Below are 19,769 nucleotides of genomic sequence, written 5' to 3'. Positions count from 1 at the left end.
GGACGCTTTTTTAAAATCACGAGATGTTCAGACTGAACTGGACCGGCCCAGAATCAGAGGCAACAACAGGCCAACAGCCACAGTGGGTAACAGAGAACCAGCGTCGAGAGCAGCTTGCGCTCGGATCCCATGCGATTTGTCATCGGTGCATAGGAATAAAAGTGTCGCGCTTGCAGCATGTTCTCTGCATCATCCTCCTGCGGCACGAACCTCACCTGTTCTGCTCAGCAGGAACTACAGTCTCGATGCGATGCGGAATTGCAGAGGATGAGAGAATAAACAGTCATTAAAACTCAAAAGGCAGGATATTGCGACAGTCATCTGAATCTGATGCGGCATGCGTGCGTTTGGCACTATAGATCTTTGACCTCTGCAGCTGTTCCACGCAACAGGAAACGCAAGCCAAGTGTACGAACCGTCTGATGCGGCCGTCTGAGCAAAGGCTGTTCGTCTGAAAAGCATTCAGGGTAGCGAGCCTGCCTGAACGGGGCACAAAAGTCTAGGACCAGGAGCACATTTTGAGGCGCTAGATGATGAGCCGCTTTGACCAAATTCCTACGCGAAGGACGCCGAGAGTCATGCATGGATGGAGCCGCCATGGACGCGCCGCGCCCGCACCGTCCCGTCTCTTCAGAGTTCAGAGTTTGGTTTCAGACGAGACGGAGCCACGACCACGAGCGGCGAGCCCATGGCGGCTATGCGGAGTCGTCAGTCAAAGCTAGTCGTAGCAGCTGGCTGCCGGACGGGTCCTGGGATTCGACGTGCTTGCGCGCATGGGCGCAGACACCTTTCTCCGCTCATGGCTTTTGGGCTCCACGCACGCTCGGGCACGAGACTGTTGGCCGCGGCCTCGAACGGATGGCGCGCGCCCCCTCTCCTCGTCTCGGCGTCGCGTCTTTTCCCTGGGGGCAAGTGGACAAGCCCTGCCGTTTCCCATCGCGTGTCTCGGCGACTGTTGCTGACCTGTAGCTAGGGGTGGTAAGCTTCTTCACAACCTAACAAGATCTTTAAATTATTTAATTTAAAATTATATAAGATTAGAACCCAATCCTTTTTAGGACCCGGCTTTTAGATTTTCTAATTCAAAATCTTGGGTCCTTTACCACCCCTATTTGTAGCTGCGTGCACCGGCGCGTGGCGGGGACGGAAGCGACGCACGCCTCGCCGACGACGCCAGTGGCGTACCGGGGAGGCAAGGCAAACGCATAGTCACAAAGTTTCTGGGTCGACCGGATCGAAGAACGGGGTCAAGAGTCAAGGATCATCACTTTATAAAATTGTGATACAAAGAGGTTATATATCTATAGAACGATAAATTATTATGTGGAACGCGACTCTGATTCATCCGGGTCGATATCTTTGGGTCGATGCGTCTTTAAAAAGATAAAAACTATATATGTGTGCTACTAACGAAGAAACTAGTATGCACAAGCATATAAGAAGCGTATAAAAGAGTACATTTAGACCATACTACACGTACTCAGCTCATTATCTAACAAAAAACACCCCAATCTGCTATCAATAACCTTCTTATCTCAATTAAATCTGCTGGCAATGAGGCTGCGACCCTCTCAAACCGAGACGTGATTCAATTTTAAATGGGACACTGACTTTTTTTCGACCCGACCCTCGAATCGGAACAGTGTTCCGAGTCGCGGGACGAGACATCGACCCTAATCCTGTAACTATGGGCAGGCGCCACCGCGCTGTGTGCCTACGCCCCAATGGGGTGCTGATGTCCGCTCCGTTCTTGCACTGCTTTCCCTTTCGTTTCTGTTGGCATGGTAGTGTAGCTTGAGCATTGTTTGCCGAATTGCCATTGCTGCGATTGTTATGCTACGTCGCCTGAATTGTTGAGGAATCATCGATAGTTTTTGGACATTAGGTTCATAAAACTTTCTTTTTGGCGATGCTACGTCCAAGCTTAGAAAGAAATACTTACTAGTGTTGACGAGAAGTTACCGCATCGCCAACTTTTCTGTATCTTTGGATTTACAGAAAAAATGAGAGCTGTTCTTGGACATGTCGGGCCCATCGTATCAATTCCCCTCGGATTTCCACTACAGTGACAGCAACAGTGCCTCCCGCTGCGACACTTGCAGCGTAGGATCACTGATGACTGACGTCGTCCTCCGGTACTCGGGGGCCGTCCGAGCCCTGCGCGTTCACAGCCTCGTTCAACTGAACTGTACTTGACATGTTGCGCACACAGTACAGTCACAGCCTCTCTGCTTGACTGCTCCGCGTCGTGCCGCCGCTCAGGCGCTCACAGTCACCGGACCGGAGCACCAGCCAGCTCTCCCTCTTGGCCTCCTCTTTACAGCAGTCGTGCTCGAGCCCGAGGGCTCTGCTAGTGCTCCTCTCCTCGTTTTTACTGCTGGGGCTGGGAGAAAGGGAAAATGTCACCTGCCTCCGCTGCGGTCACGGTCACAGCAGAGAGAAAAGCAGAGGAGGGAGGGGAAGGGGAGACCAATGACGATGGCCTACCCCCATGACATGATCCACGACCGGTCTACAACAGCGGCACCAGTGCTGCCTCCTGCAGCGAAGCAACTCCCAATGGCATCCCTGTCCAATTAGGGCAGTAATATGCCCGCCCGCCCTCCCAATCACCTCGCCGCTGCGCCATGTCAGGAGGCCGCCGCGTACGGTGATCTCATGATTCCTCATTTCCACCTCTAAAAATTAACCGCATCAACAACTCTCTCGCTCGCAGTCACCCGATAATTATACTGCTCCAACTACAGATACAGCAAGTGGCACCTGCACCAGCATCACACGGTGGTCTCGGTAGCAGGTCTCTCTCTCTCTCTTTCTCTCTCTCTCTCTCTCTCTCTCTCTCTCTCCCGTCATCTCAATGATTGGAGGCCATGTTACCGAGGCGGAGGAGCAGGTGGTGGAAAAAAGATGTCTGTCACAGGCACCGGTAAAAAAGGCGTCAGCTTTCTCCTCTCCACATCATCAGCAGTGGAGTCACAGGACGAGAGTACCCTGCCGCTCCGGCCCCGCGCACTCCGTACTAAACAAAGCTGCGGCTTTGCCAATAATAATTATTTATATATATAATAACTATTAGTTGATAAAACAACTAGTTGAGCCATGCTCCATCCATCGCGATGATGAGTTGTAAGACCGTCCACAGCGATAGGAGGAAATGGAGGAGCAAATCTACTGTTTGGCACTGTAGATGTACTGTTTGGCACTGTAGACAGAGAGGGCGTGGGAAACGAGGCAAGAGCAAATTTGCTCTTGCTCTTGCCATTGTGGACAGCCTAAACAGCCTCGATCGCCCGGCCGCGATCGCCCGAAAAGACAGCGTTAGATTCAGCCCCATCCATGATCCATCGATCGCGGCTAACCGGCGATCGCCGGGGGAGATTAGCCAGCCGGTGGGGCCCCGGCGGGGGCGTCGTCCAATGGGCACGCGAGATGAAATCTGCCAATCTCGACGGGACTGCATCGCTTACGGGGAGGTGGAGGCCCCGGCGATTAGCGGTGGTTAGATCTTGACCGGGCGCCGGGAAGGATTATTAATTAGGAGTATCTTTTTTTTCCTTTCGGGATTATACTAGTCGTGCGCCCTGCGTGTGTGTGTCTCTCTGTACACTAGGCCGCGGCGGAGGGAGGCGCCCGGCGCGGCAGCCCCCACATGGCCGGCGGGATAAACTAGCGGCCGCCGGCCGGCCGGCCGGCCACTTACCCCCAGGGTTAAAAAAACCGGCCGGAACCGGTCCGGTAACCGCGGTTACCGGTCTAACCGGCCCGGACCGGTTCCGGTTCCGGCCGGTTTCAAACCGGCCCAAATTCAAATTTTAAATTTAAATTTCAAAATATGGAAAAATCCCAAAAAATTCTTAAAAATACTTCAAGTTGCGACAAATCTAATGGTGTCAAATTTTTTCAAATATTCGTTCATTTAGTATACTTTGCGAGCATTTGAAGTTAAACAAAAAAAACATGCATACAAAAATATACAAATACAATGTAAAAGTAGTACAAAAGAGAGTTGGAGGGTTCATTTAGGCTAAAACATATTATACAAACATTCATTTAGTATACTTTGCGGGCATTTGAATTTAAACTAAAAAAGAAAAAAAATTTGAATTTAACCTAAACCGACCGGTTACCGGTCAAACCGACCGGTAACCGGTCAAACCGGACCGGTAAACCGGTCTAACCGGCCGGTTAGATGTTCGAAACCGGTATAACTGTGGGTTTTGAATTCAAATTTGAGTTTGGCCGGTTTTTACCGGTAACCGGTCCAACCGGTCCGGTAAACCGGAACCGGTGGCCGGCGGTTCGGTCCCGGCGGTCGGTAAAAAAATCCCTGCTTACCCCTCGCCCCGTTTGCTGCGGCGAGACGCCGGGAGGGGGAGAGCCGAGAGGGGGGTCTTGTACTTGTTTAGTCGGGGGAACGGGGCGCGGGGGACGAGGCAATCATTGACGGCGGATTAGATGCCCTGCCCAGTCAGAGTTGTTTGTGCTCCTGCCCTATGGTTGGTTCCTGCGGTGGCGTCCGTACAGACTGCAGGGAGAACCGGTGGTTTTTACTGGCTGACCGGGGGAGCTTTTAGGGCAGATCCTTAGGTAATTGCTGTCATTAGCAGCGCTAATCTAATGATGGGCGTGTCTGCTGCATGGCAGATTGGCAGGGAATCATTGTCGAGTTCGCCTGGGGGAGTGTGCTGTGTGCAGGCAGGTACTCCAGTACTACTGATACGTAGGAGTAAGTATGCCGGTTGCCGCAGCAGCGGCAAGCGATCCTACCGTCAGGTCAGAAGCAATTGGAGTTAATCCTAACCTAGCAGTTCCTTTGATGAAGCATTGTCATTTCAGTCCTACTCAGCGCTACTTTCCTTCGGTGCCATTACAGTTGGTGTGCTACGCATAGAGTCTGTGCTTGATTTCTGCCATTTTGGTTGAATCGAGAAATAAAGTGGTTGGCTGAGTTTGTCGTACTATCTGCCATATATGTGAACTGAACCTCGGATTGTTGTCAATGCCTCTCATCAAAGTTGGTTATTTACTCGTTGTCAGAGCATCTCCAACAACCTTTGTATGCTAGATCAGATAGCTAAAAAAAGGAGAAAGACCGGTAAAATTCTCATCCAACAGCCTTGATATTATGCTCCCCTCGCCATCGCGCTCGGTATTCCCTATGCCGAGCCATTCCGCCTCGCCATCGCGAGTCCCGCCCCTCCGTGTCCATCTCGTTTCCCACTAACAGCAGCTCCCCTCCCTCATTTGATGCGACCGCGTTACGCCCCTTTGCCGGCGAGGAAGAGCGGCGGCGGCGGCGCGGCATGGTGGGTGGGAGGAGCCCCGCCTCGCCGAGCGAGGCCATGACAAGGAAGAGCAGCGGCGGCACGAGCACGGGGGATGGGAGGGCGGTCTAGGATCTATTGTCGTTACAAATTACTTTTACAAGTGCTTTTTTTGAACAATCTTTTACAGGTACATTCAAAAGTAGAAGCACATACACTACATTGGGGTAAAAGAATTCAGAACTATTTCTCAAAAAAAAAAAGAATTCGGAACTCCACCAAAGCTCCAAATCCAGCCTAATCAAGTTATAACTTTTGTTTCAATATTATTTTAGCCGCCTGTCTTTGTTTTCTCTTCATGAGCCCGCAATTAGTGCTGATGCTGCTGACAATGAGGACTTGAGGACAAACACCTAATTCCAGTGATGAGCTGCGTGCATGCATCACACCCTTCACAACTCATGAAAGCTTCCACTGGATCGGTCGCCTGGCTAAACAAAGCCGAGGGAATGGTTGAAGCAAGCAATATACAAGTACTGTCAGTGTACTCTACATCACTTTATATTCATAAAAACAAAGGGCTCCAGATCTGGGATTCAAACAGAGCTGCACCGTAACCACTTGGCGTCCATTGCTTGGCCACCGATTTGTATATTGCTGTCAAAGGCGTGTGCAAAAAGATGCCGCCAGACAGGTGTTTGAACAGGGGCAACATCTAAATACAAAATTGCCCTGCTTTTGGCTTCTAAAGATGCAGGTGAATTAGAAACGGCCTTTGCCTACCTGGCCTGTTGGTGGCCCTTTTCATCAGGGATCAGTACTTTTGTACCGGCACCCAAGTGGTAGCTAGCTCAGCTCAGAAATTTTAAAAGGGTGCATTTCACTTTGTTTCAATGCAGACAAGAAGTTCTCGTACAGTGCGTGAGTTCAGCAGATAAATGTAGAGAATTCTGAACCTGTTGTACAAGAATGAATCACATCAGAAAATGTAGCTCGATTGGTGTTGAGGTGATGTGATCCGGGACAATTCTGGATTGGGACTTGGGAGCTTCATTCAGGCCTTGTTTAGTTCCCACCCTGTAAATAAAAAAACGCAAAATTTTGCGAAGGAATCTTGCTAATTTGAATTACTAAATGAAGTCTATTTATAAATTTTTTTGCATGGTTGGGCTGTAAATCACGAGATGAATCTAATGAGCCTACTTAATACATGATTTGCAACAGTGATGCTACAGTAACCATCCGCTAATTATTGCTTAATCATGGATTAATTAGCATCATTAGATTCGTCTCGCGATTTACAACCCATCTGTGCAAAAAGTTTTGTAAATAGACTTCATTTAGTACTTCAAATTGGTAAAATTCCTTCATGGATTAATTATTGCCTCTAATGATTTCATTCCCGTGTTACTCAAAGAAGAAAAGATGCCAGATCCAACATGGAAGCGTGCTCACCCTAGCTTGTCTACAAAGGATTCCCAAGCACAACCTCGGTGGTCGCCTCATCATCATGTTACAAACAAAAATGTAGGCCAATGATATCATGTTATGCTAGAAGGGAAAAAAAATATCCGCTCGAATCTTAAAGGCATTCGACTGATCTGATGGCTGGAGACATCGTAGTCATTTATTCATACGAATTTGACCGGTACACTGCAGCTTTTTTTTCGAAGGACACGGCAGAAAATTTATTTGGTGCTCCACGAACTTATTAGCCGGCATGTCCTATATACACGACTATTCGGACCCTACGATTTTCCCAGTATTTAAGGGGGGCATCTTTTTAGTATTGATCAGGCCTACCATCAACTTGAAGCAACTGATGCTACAGGCTACTTGCAGGGATCCAAACAAAGGCTGAAAGAGAAACATCAAGAAAAGATCAAGATGGTATTTTGTTCGTTTGGGCATGGAAAGAAATGAGTAGCTCCTGTTCGGGCGAATACGGTCTCTCTACAGTCCCCAAGATATGATAAACAGGCAGAGCTGCTCCAACAATGCATCTGATCAGAACATGCCAAATCGCCACTGAATCATGCATGCCTGCATGCATGCATGCAGCGGATCATTGAGATAGTAGCCAGGAAAGGACATATGATCTTCTTAATATGGGCCCCACATGAGACGCTGCAGGAAACACAGAGGAAGGCGCGCCACTGCAAGTTTTGAGCTCGTCTGGAACGAGATTAAGAAGTCTAAAACCAAAGGTTTAGGCCGCTGGCTCCAGGGTTTGTCGATTGGCATGTTTGCTCTGATCGATCTCTCAACTGCAGAGGAAGCATGCATTGTTCGAGCCATCATCCATGCCTGACATCATTGTCAGCACTGCAAACCACATGCCACATAACTACACATCCATTTTTTTTATTGCCCGAACGATGGAAGAAAATAGTGTACATGTAGTCACCGGAGAATTAATCCACACTAATAAATTTAACGACATTGACAAAAAAGTGGCCAATACAAGGGAGGAAATATTTGACCGCCGGCCAGCGCGCGGGTCCCTACGACTCTAGAGCTCCCCCTCCCTCGCGATTGGCGGCGCCGTCGCCCCCGGGCGCCGGGGCGACGGTGGCGCCCCCAGTTTCTCCCGGCCCGTGGCGGCTATTGCCCGACGCCGAGATCCCCGACACGCGCTGCAAGTTGCGCGCGTCGCGGTGGCGCTGTCATTGCCAGGGCTCGATAGGCCGGTCGGCCGATGAGGAGCCAAATCGCCCCGGCGCTAGCCCCATCCCCAACGAACGCTCGTTTTCACTCGGATATCCCCGCGATCTCACCTCCCCGACTCGCCATCCATTTTCCTCGAGACCTCAGATCCTCAATGCAATGCACGTCAACTCGCCACCAGGGCCTTTTCACTTCTTCATGGCCTGCCCACACATCATCCTCTGCTCTGCCGGCTGGTGCGGTAACAACATGTGACAGAAATACAGAACGGGCAATGGGCTTCGCATTTGCGAGACGGATGCGTGCGCGGAGCGTGAGATGACACGGTTGGTGGCGCCAATCAATTAGGCTGGGGGCGGGGACTCTCGCTTGATGAGCGAGAGGAACAGGGACTGCAGTGCAGCTCCATGGTCCAAACGGCTACCTTTTTCAGATTGCTGGGTTTACTATGGACCCCCGGGAAAAAGGCTCTGTAGTGTACATGCACGCATTCAGTGCTCTGCATGCATGCTCTTGCAGCTCTCGCTCTACTCTCGTCGGCCGCCCCGGTCAGTCACTACTCACTCACTGTGTGTGCCTGGGAATCTACTGTGGCTTGATCCGCTGGGGGACGTACTGTTGCTGTCACTAGCAGGTGGGCCCGCCAACAACATGGTATGGTCTCATGATCTGTGCCCTCTGGTTTACAGAGCTGCGCGTGTGTAGATTTGGAAATGCATGTAGAATGAAGAGGTGGAAAATGGGTCCGAGTTCAGTTCAGAAAAAGAAAATGGATCTGAGTGCCTGACGCTGGAGGAGAGAATCTCTCCGAATACATCAGAGTCCAGCTCCCTTCCAGAAGAATACAAAAGTAATCAGGCTCCAGCTCAGGTTTGTAGACTCATAGCACTGTTAGGTATTAGCCTCTAAGAGCTATGCTACTAATGTGAGTGTTCCAAGCCTAATGCAGTAGAATTGACCTTTGGTTCAGACGCTTTACCGACGTGCCTGATCTGCTTGGCCTGTTGTAGTATCATCACCAGGAAGAGCTCCGTGACTCCCGTCTACTCGAATTTTGTACGAAAGCAACCGGAGAAAATTATTTGCACTTACGGTTGTCAGCGAAACCAGTGACAAGTTTATAATTTTATAATAAGTTTTGAAGTAAATTCCATGTGATCTGATCCTGCACTCAGTAAAATAGTTTTTTTTTGCAAAGTGCTACAAAACATGCATAGCACACGCAAACATGACACACACCGTATAAAGTAATCAACTGATGTGTACTTACGACGGAACAAGAATTTAGGAGCACAAGATGGAATTGGCAAAATAAACAACAACAGGCTACTCACGTAGCACTAGGCAATTGCATGACACGCCTCGCAAGCAGGGCAGCTGGGTCGCAACAAGCTTGGGGGCAAAGAGATTTGCCGGCAAAGCGGAGAGAAAACTGCCTTGGGCCAGCCAAGGAGGGAGACCAACGCCAAGTTTTCAGCAAGGAGAGATGGGATCACAAGCAATTTACCATACTCCGGTAGCTTAATTTCACAAGCACCTCCACTAAAATACACTGGTTTCCCCGGGGTGAGAAGCATCAGGTCAGACTTCCAAGGTTTAAACCGCCATATACAATCCCCACCCTTAAACTGTCAACCAAGCAAAAAAAAATACTACTACTCTAGCAGCTGTCATCAACCCCAAGAAAACCGCCTGCAAAATATCATCAAGGCCATTTTCAATTAGCCACTGACATTGTACTCTTCCTAGCTAATAGTACGATTTTTCTACTACATCTGCTCTGATTCACTTGTCCTTTCAGATCGAGCGTAGAAACTAGTCTCTGATGCAAAGGGTCCGATAGGTAATTTTCTAGACTCCTAGGTACCATATGTTGACAAAAAATACTGAAACAAAAAACAACTGTACTTTTGATACTAAGAATTTTAAATAAAATCCTTAAACTACCATGCATGAGAGGACTTTTATTTAAAATTGTAAAAATTAAGTTTGACTGCAGGCATTCTTGGAGGAGGATATCTATTACTGCAGTTTGTTGCTGCTATCTGCCCCTTGTTGAGAGTGGGAGCTGAGACCTTGAGGCGCCTTGATTTGCTTGCAGCTCACTCCAGTGAGGACTGAGGCGAGCACGAGCAATTGAGCATCCCATTCGTTCCCCTCTCACTCACTCCCATCTAATTTCGCTGCTGGCCTTTCCGGGTCCCAATGATTGCCGGGGAGATGGTAACTGCCGCCCCGGCTACGGGGCTCTTTGCTTGCAACCAAAGGAGCAGGGCTATCGAGTAGTACTGCCCCTGCCGCCGCTGCACCGGCTGCAACACAACGCAACCACAGGGGGCCAGGCCCTGTGGCTGCGGGTGACGAGCCGACGGCGACGCGATGCACAAAGAAATGGTCCCAAAGCGGGCCGGTGTCTGCCGATATCGCTCAAAGTGGCCTCAAGCGTGTGCTTCCATCTTACTTCAGCCGATCGTATCATTCTACGCGAGGAAACGTCGGATGATAGCCCCCCAGCCTCCCCCCGCGCGCGCGCTTTTCTCATCTCAAAGGAGAAAAAACTAAAGATTTACTAGGTGAGAATAGTGTGGAACTGAACATGTTTTAGCTCGAATTGGGAGCTCAGTCAATTAAAATAAACCTGATTTTAGTAAAGGCTAAATACAGTAGCTGTTTTTTTACTTTAATGCCGGTGTCGGCTCTGCAAATGGAGCTTTACACTTTACAGAGGTGGAGAAAAGTCATAGGGGCTTATATGCATTGTTACAAAGCGCGCGATGTCATTGTTAAGGCGCAGCGCAGGGGAGCTTTTTTTGTGCGTGGCCTCTTTTGGGCTCCAATCCGAGGTTAAACTAAGAGCCCAAAAGGCAATGACAGCGAGTAAAAGAGAGTAAACTAATGTAAGACTTGGAAAGAGAGGGTAAAAGGTGTAGGACTAGCCAACTGGTGCTTTTAGAGGAGAGGACACAAGGGCAGGGGCACTGCTCCATTGGCTGCAGTCCCTTCCATCCACAGGGAGATGTTTTGTTGTTCTCACTCTCTCTCATGATTTCTTTTATCTTTTTATATGCTTTTCTTAAAGGGAATTTCCTTTAGTATACTGGTATTTTGTGTTCTCACCAACAGGCATGTGACTGTCAGCACCGATCCCGATGCAGCGATTAGAATAAGCTGCGCATCATATCTGTAAAGAAATGTATAGGGGCCCAACTGTCCGGTGGCGGTGCCTGCAGTAATTAACCGGCACTAATCCCTTCTCCGTCACTTCATCCCCACAACCGTACCGAGCCAGTTGCAAGTTCACATTCCCGTTTGCAGGCTCATCACACAAAAGTCAATGACGATTTGCAGGTTAAAATAAGCCTGCAACCGAGAGAACAGCAAGCTGCCACACAATGTACCCTCTTCCTCAAATTCTACCTATAAACTACACCATAACTTCAACTTCTCAAAGCTTCCGAAGCGTACATCTATCCATGGAAAATCGGCGGCAATTTTTCCAAGTAGCAGCGACCAGAACCATTTCAAGCCGGCCATTGACAACGTGTGTGTTCTTGTCTCTTTGGTTTTCTTTTCAAAAAATGGAAATAATAAAAAGAAATAAATGTGGGCTGTGGTACGGTGGAGAAGCGGTGTTGGACGCAGAAACCGGGGTTGCTGTTGGTGCCGTGCATTAGGGCAAAATTAAATCGAACTGGGACAATTTAATTCCGGAGGTGCATCACTATCACCGGTAGGTGTGGTGTGGACAGGCACAGCCCTTGGCCTTGCTCCCCACCTTTCCCTCCAGCCCCAGCCAGTCCTTGCAATGCCTGTACGCCCCTGTCCCGTCCCGTCTTGTCAGCACCACCCCAAGGAAAGCGAGCGAGCACGTCCACGGTTTCATTGGATCCGCTTCGTTTCATTGGTTTGGTTCAGAGACGGTGGAATTTTGAAAAAAAAAAAAAGGAGGCCATTTCAATTGATTAGTTAATTTATAGATCGACCGATCGAGGAGACGAAATTCTCCACGAGATGGTTTAGAAGCCCCGGAAGTCAGAGATGAGGCCGACTTCATTTCCCTTTTCGTGCAGATGGGTGGACATGGTCATAGTGCTAGACTGCCAGTAGAACATTCCAATCTTTCTGGAAATTTTGGGGACTAATTTAAATCCTGAAATCGAGAGGATTGTTTAAAAACCTCATCTGCATCCCTACTTCTTCCATAAACAAAATTTGGCAAACCATACACTGTCCTACACATCAGAGCTGTAAACATGTAATAATTTCTTACGTTTCAACACAGGATGAATTGAAGTGAGTCTTGACAAAAGGGTTTTATGAAACCAAACGAAAAAGAGAGAGAGAGAGAGAGAGAGAGAGAGAGAGAGAGAGAGAGAGAGAGAGAGAGAGAGAGAGAGAGAGAGAGAGAGAGAGGAAGAGACTAGTAGTGCAGTGCAGCAGAAGCAAACATGAATGAGTGACTCCCGACTCCCTCCTTTTCCTTCCGGGATAGCTTGTGCGTAAAGGCTTTATCATGTTAAGGCAAAGGGATCGATGGGGGTTTACCCTACCACCCTGGTGATTCCCAGGGAGACATTTTCCCGTGTCCTCGCAACGGAACAGTGGCCCCTATCCGTAAGCGCCACTGTTTGGCTTGTATACCGGAAGAGGCAGCGCTATTGTTCGTACATTTGGCTCCTGCACGGCTGCGCGCTGCCTCGACGGATTTGGGATGGAAATGATCTCGGTCCACGGAGTGCGGAGCTCCGATCCGCCACTTGTTTGACCCCGTTAGATGGTTTATTAGCAGCATTTTTTGCGTTACCCTCGAGGTAGATGTTGTTGCTGGGTGAAGGAATCTCATGCCACTAGGAGTTGTCTCACGAGTCTGAAAAATAGGACAGCATGCTGTGGTAAAAAGGAACGTGGGAGTATTCCCTCCGTTCATTCTTAATATAAAAGGCGCATTTTGCTTTGGCAAGGCATTTATGCATATATTTTTATAAATAAAAATTATGAATCTAAGAATCAGCTAGGCTGCGTTTATTCTAGTTATGCACGGGTCGGGATACTTTCAAGATTTCCAAATCATCTTGATGCTTGAAACTAATAAAAGTTATCATTTCAAAAAAAACCCTAAATTTATGACATTTAAAACAAATACTATAAATTATGTGACAGCAAAATTCTTATGCTTGAGACGAACTTGCTCTCAAACTCGAATGTGAGTGACCAGTTCCATATTCTAAATTGTGTTTTACGATAGCAACGGCAAAGCGGAAATATTAAGAGTCACACGTGTGATTGGCAGCCAAAATTATTTTGTGTTCAAAAAATCTTCCACAAAAAAATCATCCAAGTGTGATTTTGTTTGAAGACTTTATCGCGGGAACGCAGTGATGCAGTCGGATTTTAATTTAGATATACATTTTTGGAAAATATGACAGTGTGACACCTTGACCGCTAGTCCCCGCAAAATTGTCTGGTATCCACTAGACACTGCTAGTAGCCTAGTAGTTTAATGCTCTCGGTAGTATAGATACCGTACTTGTTCTTGTTTGGTGGGCAAATGGGATTGGACAAATATCCCGGCTCAATCCTAAAGACCTTATCGTTTCTGTTCGTCTTTCATTGCATTTGAATGCGCGTCTTAGATGTCTATCGATATCTACGTCCTACAGAGGTCTACTTGAAGTACTCCCAGCATTGAGTTGAGATTTGTAAACCATGTATCTGATTTTACTAGTGCCAACACGAACCCATATTTTGCACTTTTGCCCTGCTGTTTATATTTACCTCCATTCATTCTCAAGTATATCTAGTATTTCCAAATCACTTAACCCAAAATGTTGCCTGTGTGATATCATAGCGGGCAAGATAGAATTACTATTAATAAATTGATGGCATAGAATATTCTTGGATAAAATATCTGATATTAGTCATACTAGTCTATCAACCTGTGCTCTCGCACGAGCTAGTTAAAGATATCTAATAATTATCTATCTTACACTTTCTTTAACTAATTATTAAATATTCTAATCTAGTACGGTAAAGATATGTATTTATCATTATGTAATTGTAGTAAATGTGATTGGTTTAGTTACTAATAATTTTTTCTCACTTTGCATCACCCTTCCAATATGTTTGATATGTATTTAATTGAGCACTTTGTTTGAGCTATGTGAACAACATAAAAATTGATATTCTTATCTCTTCTCTTATACATGAATATATGGTGACACACATATTATGGTTAGTATTTTTATATAAATAATAACATAAATAATATATTAATAATGATAAAAATAGTAATTTAGAATTTTATATTGATGCACTTTAAGATTTTATTATAATAATATAATTTTGATTCAAATTTTAGGTTTATCATAACTTTTTATTATGTTATCATTAGATAATATATATATAAAAGTTTAGGGGGTTATTTGATATTATTTTATAATGTCATAAGTGGGTAATTTACTTGAAGATTAGGGGATTACTTTAGATTATTTTTCTATAATGGCAGAACTGGGTAATTTAGATATATATTTAGGGGGTTACTTTAGCCTATTATCATAATGGCAAAGGTGAGTAATTTATTAGAAAATGATAACAGATCCAATGTCTAATATAATTAGAGTTGCCGAATTGATGGTCGGATGTTTTTTATTTTTATGAGAATTTGTAGAATTTCTCTATTTTTTTATAGATTGTCCACCTAGAATCCTAGGTAAATTCACCTGGAGGCTTCAAAAGGAGCTTCCAATTAGTAATAGTAAGATAACAACAATAACCTCATTGAGAAATAAAATTTTGGTGCATTTGTGTTCTTACCCCTACTTTGAAGTGTAATTGGGATTTTACCCTCATTTTTTAACTTTATGATTTTGCCCTCTACTATTCACAATTCAGTGCGATTTTGCCCTAGTCAATAACGCAAAGATTAAGGGCAAAATAGCAATGACATGTGAAAAATAAAGGGCAAAATCACAAAGTGAAAAAATGAGGACGAAACCACAATTACAATTCAAAGCAGGGGTAAGAACACAAAAAACCTAAAGTTTTGGTTTCTCTAGCAACTTAGCAAGGATAGAAGAAGAATGCATCGAGATGAACAGGTAAAACTCGGGAACACGTACCAAAATTGATATAATGTGAGAGGTTTGGAGGAGAAAAACTAAAGTTATCATCATCATCCTCCTATTTAAAACTAGTAAATTGTGTCTTATTATGTGACACACATTGTGGATCATTCCGATTTTTTTCAAGATAAATATATAATTCAAAATTCAAACATTAATGTACAAGTGTCAAGTGCTATTACAAAATGATCGGCTACAAATAACCCATTTTTGAACTTGTTGTTTTAAATATCAAGTAATCAGAGCACATATACTTAGGGTGAGACTCGGCTGCTAACAAGAACAGGCAGGCAATCCCAATTTTCCACCCACGCTAAGGCTGGTTCCAACGGGGTCGGTACCGACCCCCGCCGGTCGGTACCGACCCGGCTACCGACCCGCGCCGGTCGGTAAGCGCGGAAACCGAGAGCGCGGGGCGGTAGCGCTACCGACCGGCGTTGGAGCCACGCGCGGTCGGTACCGACTGGTCGGTACCGACCCGGACGGTCGGTACCGACCCCGCGTCCGGTCGGTACCGACCCCGCGTCCGGTCGGCTGCCACGCAGCGCTCTGTGATTGGCCAACGGCTGCCACGTCAGCTAGCCGTTGCAATTAGCCGTTTTTGACCGTTTGGACTCCAAAAAATTCGAAAAAAATTCCAAAAAATCACAAAGTTCGTCCCCAACTCATCCAAAAAATCACAAATTTTTATTTCGAATTTTTATGTAATTTCTAAATTTTTAAATTTAATAAAGTGGTTTTGCTGTGTCAATTTAAATCATAGAGCAACGCGTTCTGAAATGGTTAAGTCTGGAATGGAGAAACTGACGCGGCGCTGATGTGGCTGTGGGCTGAGGCTGCAGGCTGACTGATGGAGCGCTGGGGTCGAGTGGGCTGGCGAGAGCTGACGTGGCTGTGGCTGTGGGCTGGGGCTGCAGACCCGCTGTTGGAACCAGCCTAAGTCACCAACATCATCGAACAGAAGGGGCTGAAAACTTCAATCAGCCATAAAAAAAATTGTCACAGCACACAAACAAACCACAGCGGTTCCCATCCAATGGGCTCCTTGTTCTATCCTGGAATTAAAAACTGAAAAAACCATTAAAAATATTTTGGTTTTTTGCCAGTATACGATCTAGTCCAGACTACCAGGCATCCTTTTGTCCCCTTGTGGCCTAGTCCCCTCCCCGATTTAATGATTGGTTGATCCCTCAATTTCATAAGCAAAACAACACACCATCCCTGCTTGTGCTTGGGGACCATCACCTTCATCTAAAAAAAGTTCCAGGATCAGAAAACAAAAACGCAAGCAAATTGCACGCATTGTTTTCTTTTCTGGGGGGTTTACAGCACAAATAAAGGCGGCAGCAGTGCCATCTTCCTTTTCCCCTCCTCTCCTCTCCACCTCGCGCAAGCAACTCACCGCACCCGCACCGCACCACCACCACCACACTCCTCTCCAGTGCTGCTCCCTCTAGCTTCTTCCCCCCCCCCCCCCCCCCCCCCCTTCATGGCAGGAAAGGCTGGGGTGATGATGCCCATAAGCCATCCAATTTGACCCATGCCATCCTGGACCTATATACATACTGCCCCTGCGCGCACACTCGCAATCTCTACTTCTCTACCGCTGCTGTGCTAGCTCCTCTCTCTCTCTCTCTCTGCTTTTGCCTCAGCCTGCTGCAAGCTTTTGCTTTGGTTTAGGTGCTTCTTTTCCACTCCTTTACTGTTCCCCCACTTTTGCTTGCTTTGTCACGCACACGAAAAGCTCCTGCCTTTACCTTCTCGGACCTTATCTCCGCTCCCGTAGTGGGATTTGGTGGGAGCTGCGCTGCTTGCCCCTCGCGTTTCTTTGCTCAATTGGGGTCGCAGCTCGCGGGTGCGCGTGCTCGTGCTCGGAATTCGGGTTCTTTGGGTGGGGATTGCGCGGTACCTTGGGCGATTGCGGACGCTCGCTGCAGATCTTTGCGCAATTCCGGCGAGACGGAGATGAACTGTGGGCCGCCCGACCAGCTGCCGCCGGCGTCGGCGCCGTCGTGCTTCCTCAACCTCAACTGGGACCAGTCCATGGCCGCCGCCGCTGCCGGTGACCACCTCGACCCGGCGCTCAGCTCGATGGTCTCCTCCCCGGCGTCCAACTCGACGGCCGCCGCGGCGATTGATGGCCTCGCTCTGCACGGGATCTCGCCGCAGCCGCAGTACGGCGGCACGCCTCTCAGCTCACCCCCTAAGCTCAACCTCTCCATGATGGGCCAGTTCCACCACTACCAGCCGCCGCAAGTCGGTGGCGCCGGACCCGGCGGCTTGCCAATCCTGGAGAACTTGATGCCGATGGGCCACCTGGACCAGTTCCTCGCCGACCCCGGCTTCGCCGAGCGCGCGGCGAGGCTTTCCGGCTTTGATGGCCGCCCCGGTGGAAGCGACTATGGCGGCGCCGTGCCGGGACAGTTCGGCCTCCCGGACGCCGGCCCCGTCGGTGCATTGAAGGAGCTGGAGCTCGGGAACGGCCGGGATGAGTCATCGGTGTCCGATCCGGCGTCGGCCAGCGCGGAGATGGCGTTGAAAGGTCCTTCCGACGGCAATGCAAAGAAGCGGAAGGCCAGCGGGAAGGGGAAAGGCAAGGACGGCCCCGGGTCCACCGCCGCAAAGGATCCCGCCAAGGTACGTGCGCAATTGCGTTTGTTTGGTGCCTCAATTCGCGACGCAGTTCGTAGTTTTGGAGCCAAAGATTTCATTTTGGGAGCGTTTTACAGGAGGAATCCAGTGGGAAGCGGTGCAAATCGGCGGACGAGAGCAATGGCGCGGAGGACAACTCCGGCAAGGGGAAGGCCGCGCAGAGCAACAGCGAGAATGGTGGCAAGAAGCAGGGAAAGGACACATCGAAGCCCCCCGAGCCGCCCAAGGACTATATCCATGTCCGGGCGAGGCGCGGTGAGGCGACAGACAGCCACAGCCTTGCTGAGAGGGTACAATTCCTTGGGGCTCAATTGCATAGTTCTTGCTATCACCCTTGCTGTAGGTTCATGTTTTGATTTCTCTCGCTTCTGTTGAACAATTCAGGTGAGAAGGGAAAAGATCAGCCAGAGGATGAAGCTGCTGCAGGATCTTGTACCCGGTTGCAACAAGGTAACAGAAAAGAGATGCCCTCATAATCGATATCATGCACTTGCTGTCCCTAGTGTAGTCTGTTGTGCTCAGATTTGGAATTGGGAAATGTTACTGGTTTCAGGTGGTTGGCAAGGCAGTCATGCTCGATGAAATCATAAACTATGTGCAGTCCTTGCAACGGCAAGTCGAGGTATGTGCCCACTTTCAATTCACAGCTGGAGCCTGGAGTCATTGTGAAACTGCAGTTTTTGCCATTTTAGAATGGAACCACTGTCGATATATGCTTATCTGAACCCTTTCCTTTAACATCCATTTTGCAGTTCCTGTCCATGAAATTGGCTACTGTGAATCCCCAGCTGGACTTCAACAATTTGCCTAACCTCCTTCCTAAAGATGTGAGGACAAGCATACATGATTGATCGCACTACCGTGTTTGGTTCCTCTTATTGAGGCAACAGTATTTCACCCTATCTCATATTCCAATTCTGTTTGTAATCAGATACACCAGTCCTGCGGCCCGATGCAGAGCTCGCATTTTCCACTGGAGACCTCAGGTGCACCGCTGCCATACCTTAACCAGTCTCACCAGGGGAGCCCTCTAGGTTGCAGCCTAACCAATGGCATGGACAACCAAAGTAATATGCACCCACTTGACCCGGCATTTTGCCGGCAGATGAATTCTCAACATCCTTTTCTCAACGGAGTTAGCGATGCGGCCTCGCAGGTAAAATGCACACCAACTTTGTGAGCTTAAATTATCACTATCTGTATGCAGTGACACTGAGGATGAATAAACAATACATCACAGGTTGGGACTTTCTGGCAAGATGATCTTCAAAGTGTTGTTCATATGGATATCGGCCAAGGTCAGGAGATTGCGGCCACCTCTTCGAACAGCTACAATGGTACACAAATTTCAGCATCCAAGTGAGCCAATATCTTAATTGTCAAACATGGCCATATATGAATTCTGATACTGAATTACCGCAAATCAGGTTCGTTGCAAACAGTCCACATGAAAATGGAGCTTTGACATAGCTGAAATTCAGTCCAAAGCTTGACGCCTGTGTATATAAAGACGAGAGATCAGCTTGCAGCGGAAGCACTCTGAGATTCAACCTAACAACGTTGGGCCCTAGCAGTGTTTTAGCTTCTAATTTTCCTCTTGGTGTAATCATTCTTTGAACAAAATGTGAAGAGCACCATGCATGACGGTTAGTTACGCCTTTGCTTGTTTAGCTGCAATATCGCACGCAACGAAATGCGGTGCCTGCCGTACATGCTCAATCAGACCCTTATCCTCTCAAGCGAGAGGGAAGACCTGTAATATCATTTGTATTGCCATTATATTTGTAGCTGATAAATATAAATATTTAAGATCCCTATCACTGTCATTCCTGGTCTCCGTGAGCTGAAATCCTTGCTTCTGCATGAATAATAGACTTGTTTCTGATTCCTGCATCTACTTGAGTAAGAGGCATAGCATTTTGAGGAATGTTGAGTACTCTATCCTGCTTGTGATGAGTGAATTGTTAACCGTGCAGTGTGATCGTGCGTTTGGTCTTTGGATTGCAGGTACACGGGCGTCGAGTGTCGACGGGGAGCTGCCGTGGAGGTGTTGTGGCCGATGGAC

At 47.7% G+C, this 19,769-nt stretch overlaps 1 protein-coding gene across 2 annotated transcripts; it reads left to right on the top strand.

Moving 5' to 3' along the window:
- Positions 1–16,425: 16,425 nt before the first annotated feature.
- On the top strand, positions 16,426–19,530 carry LOC120709042 (transcription factor bHLH77-like). Of its 2 annotated transcripts, none has more exons than XM_039994553.1 (8): positions 16,426–17,689; positions 17,782–17,994; positions 18,089–18,154; positions 18,258–18,326; positions 18,457–18,531; positions 18,636–18,860; positions 18,945–19,041; positions 19,132–19,530. In XM_039994553.1, the coding sequence occupies exons 1-8, from the start codon at positions 17,018–17,020 to the stop codon at positions 19,167–19,169; spliced, it is 1,455 nt and encodes a 484-aa protein (XP_039850487.1). In that variant the 5' UTR covers positions 16,426–17,017; the 3' UTR covers positions 19,170–19,530. The 2 variants fall into 2 exon arrangements, with proteins under 2 accessions (XP_039850487.1, XP_039850485.1); XM_039994551.1 differs by having other exon boundaries at positions 16,446–17,689; positions 18,945–19,063.
- The last annotated feature ends 239 nt before the right edge of the window (positions 19,531–19,769 follow it).

The sequence above is a fragment of the Panicum virgatum genome, chromosome 5K (assembly GCF_016808335.1).
Source record: "Panicum virgatum strain AP13 chromosome 5K, P.virgatum_v5, whole genome shotgun sequence".
NCBI classification, from domain to species: Eukaryota; Viridiplantae; Streptophyta; class Magnoliopsida; order Poales; family Poaceae; genus Panicum; species Panicum virgatum.
The sequence above is the reverse complement of the archived record's forward strand: the minus strand, read 5'-3'. Positions and strand labels throughout refer to the sequence as shown.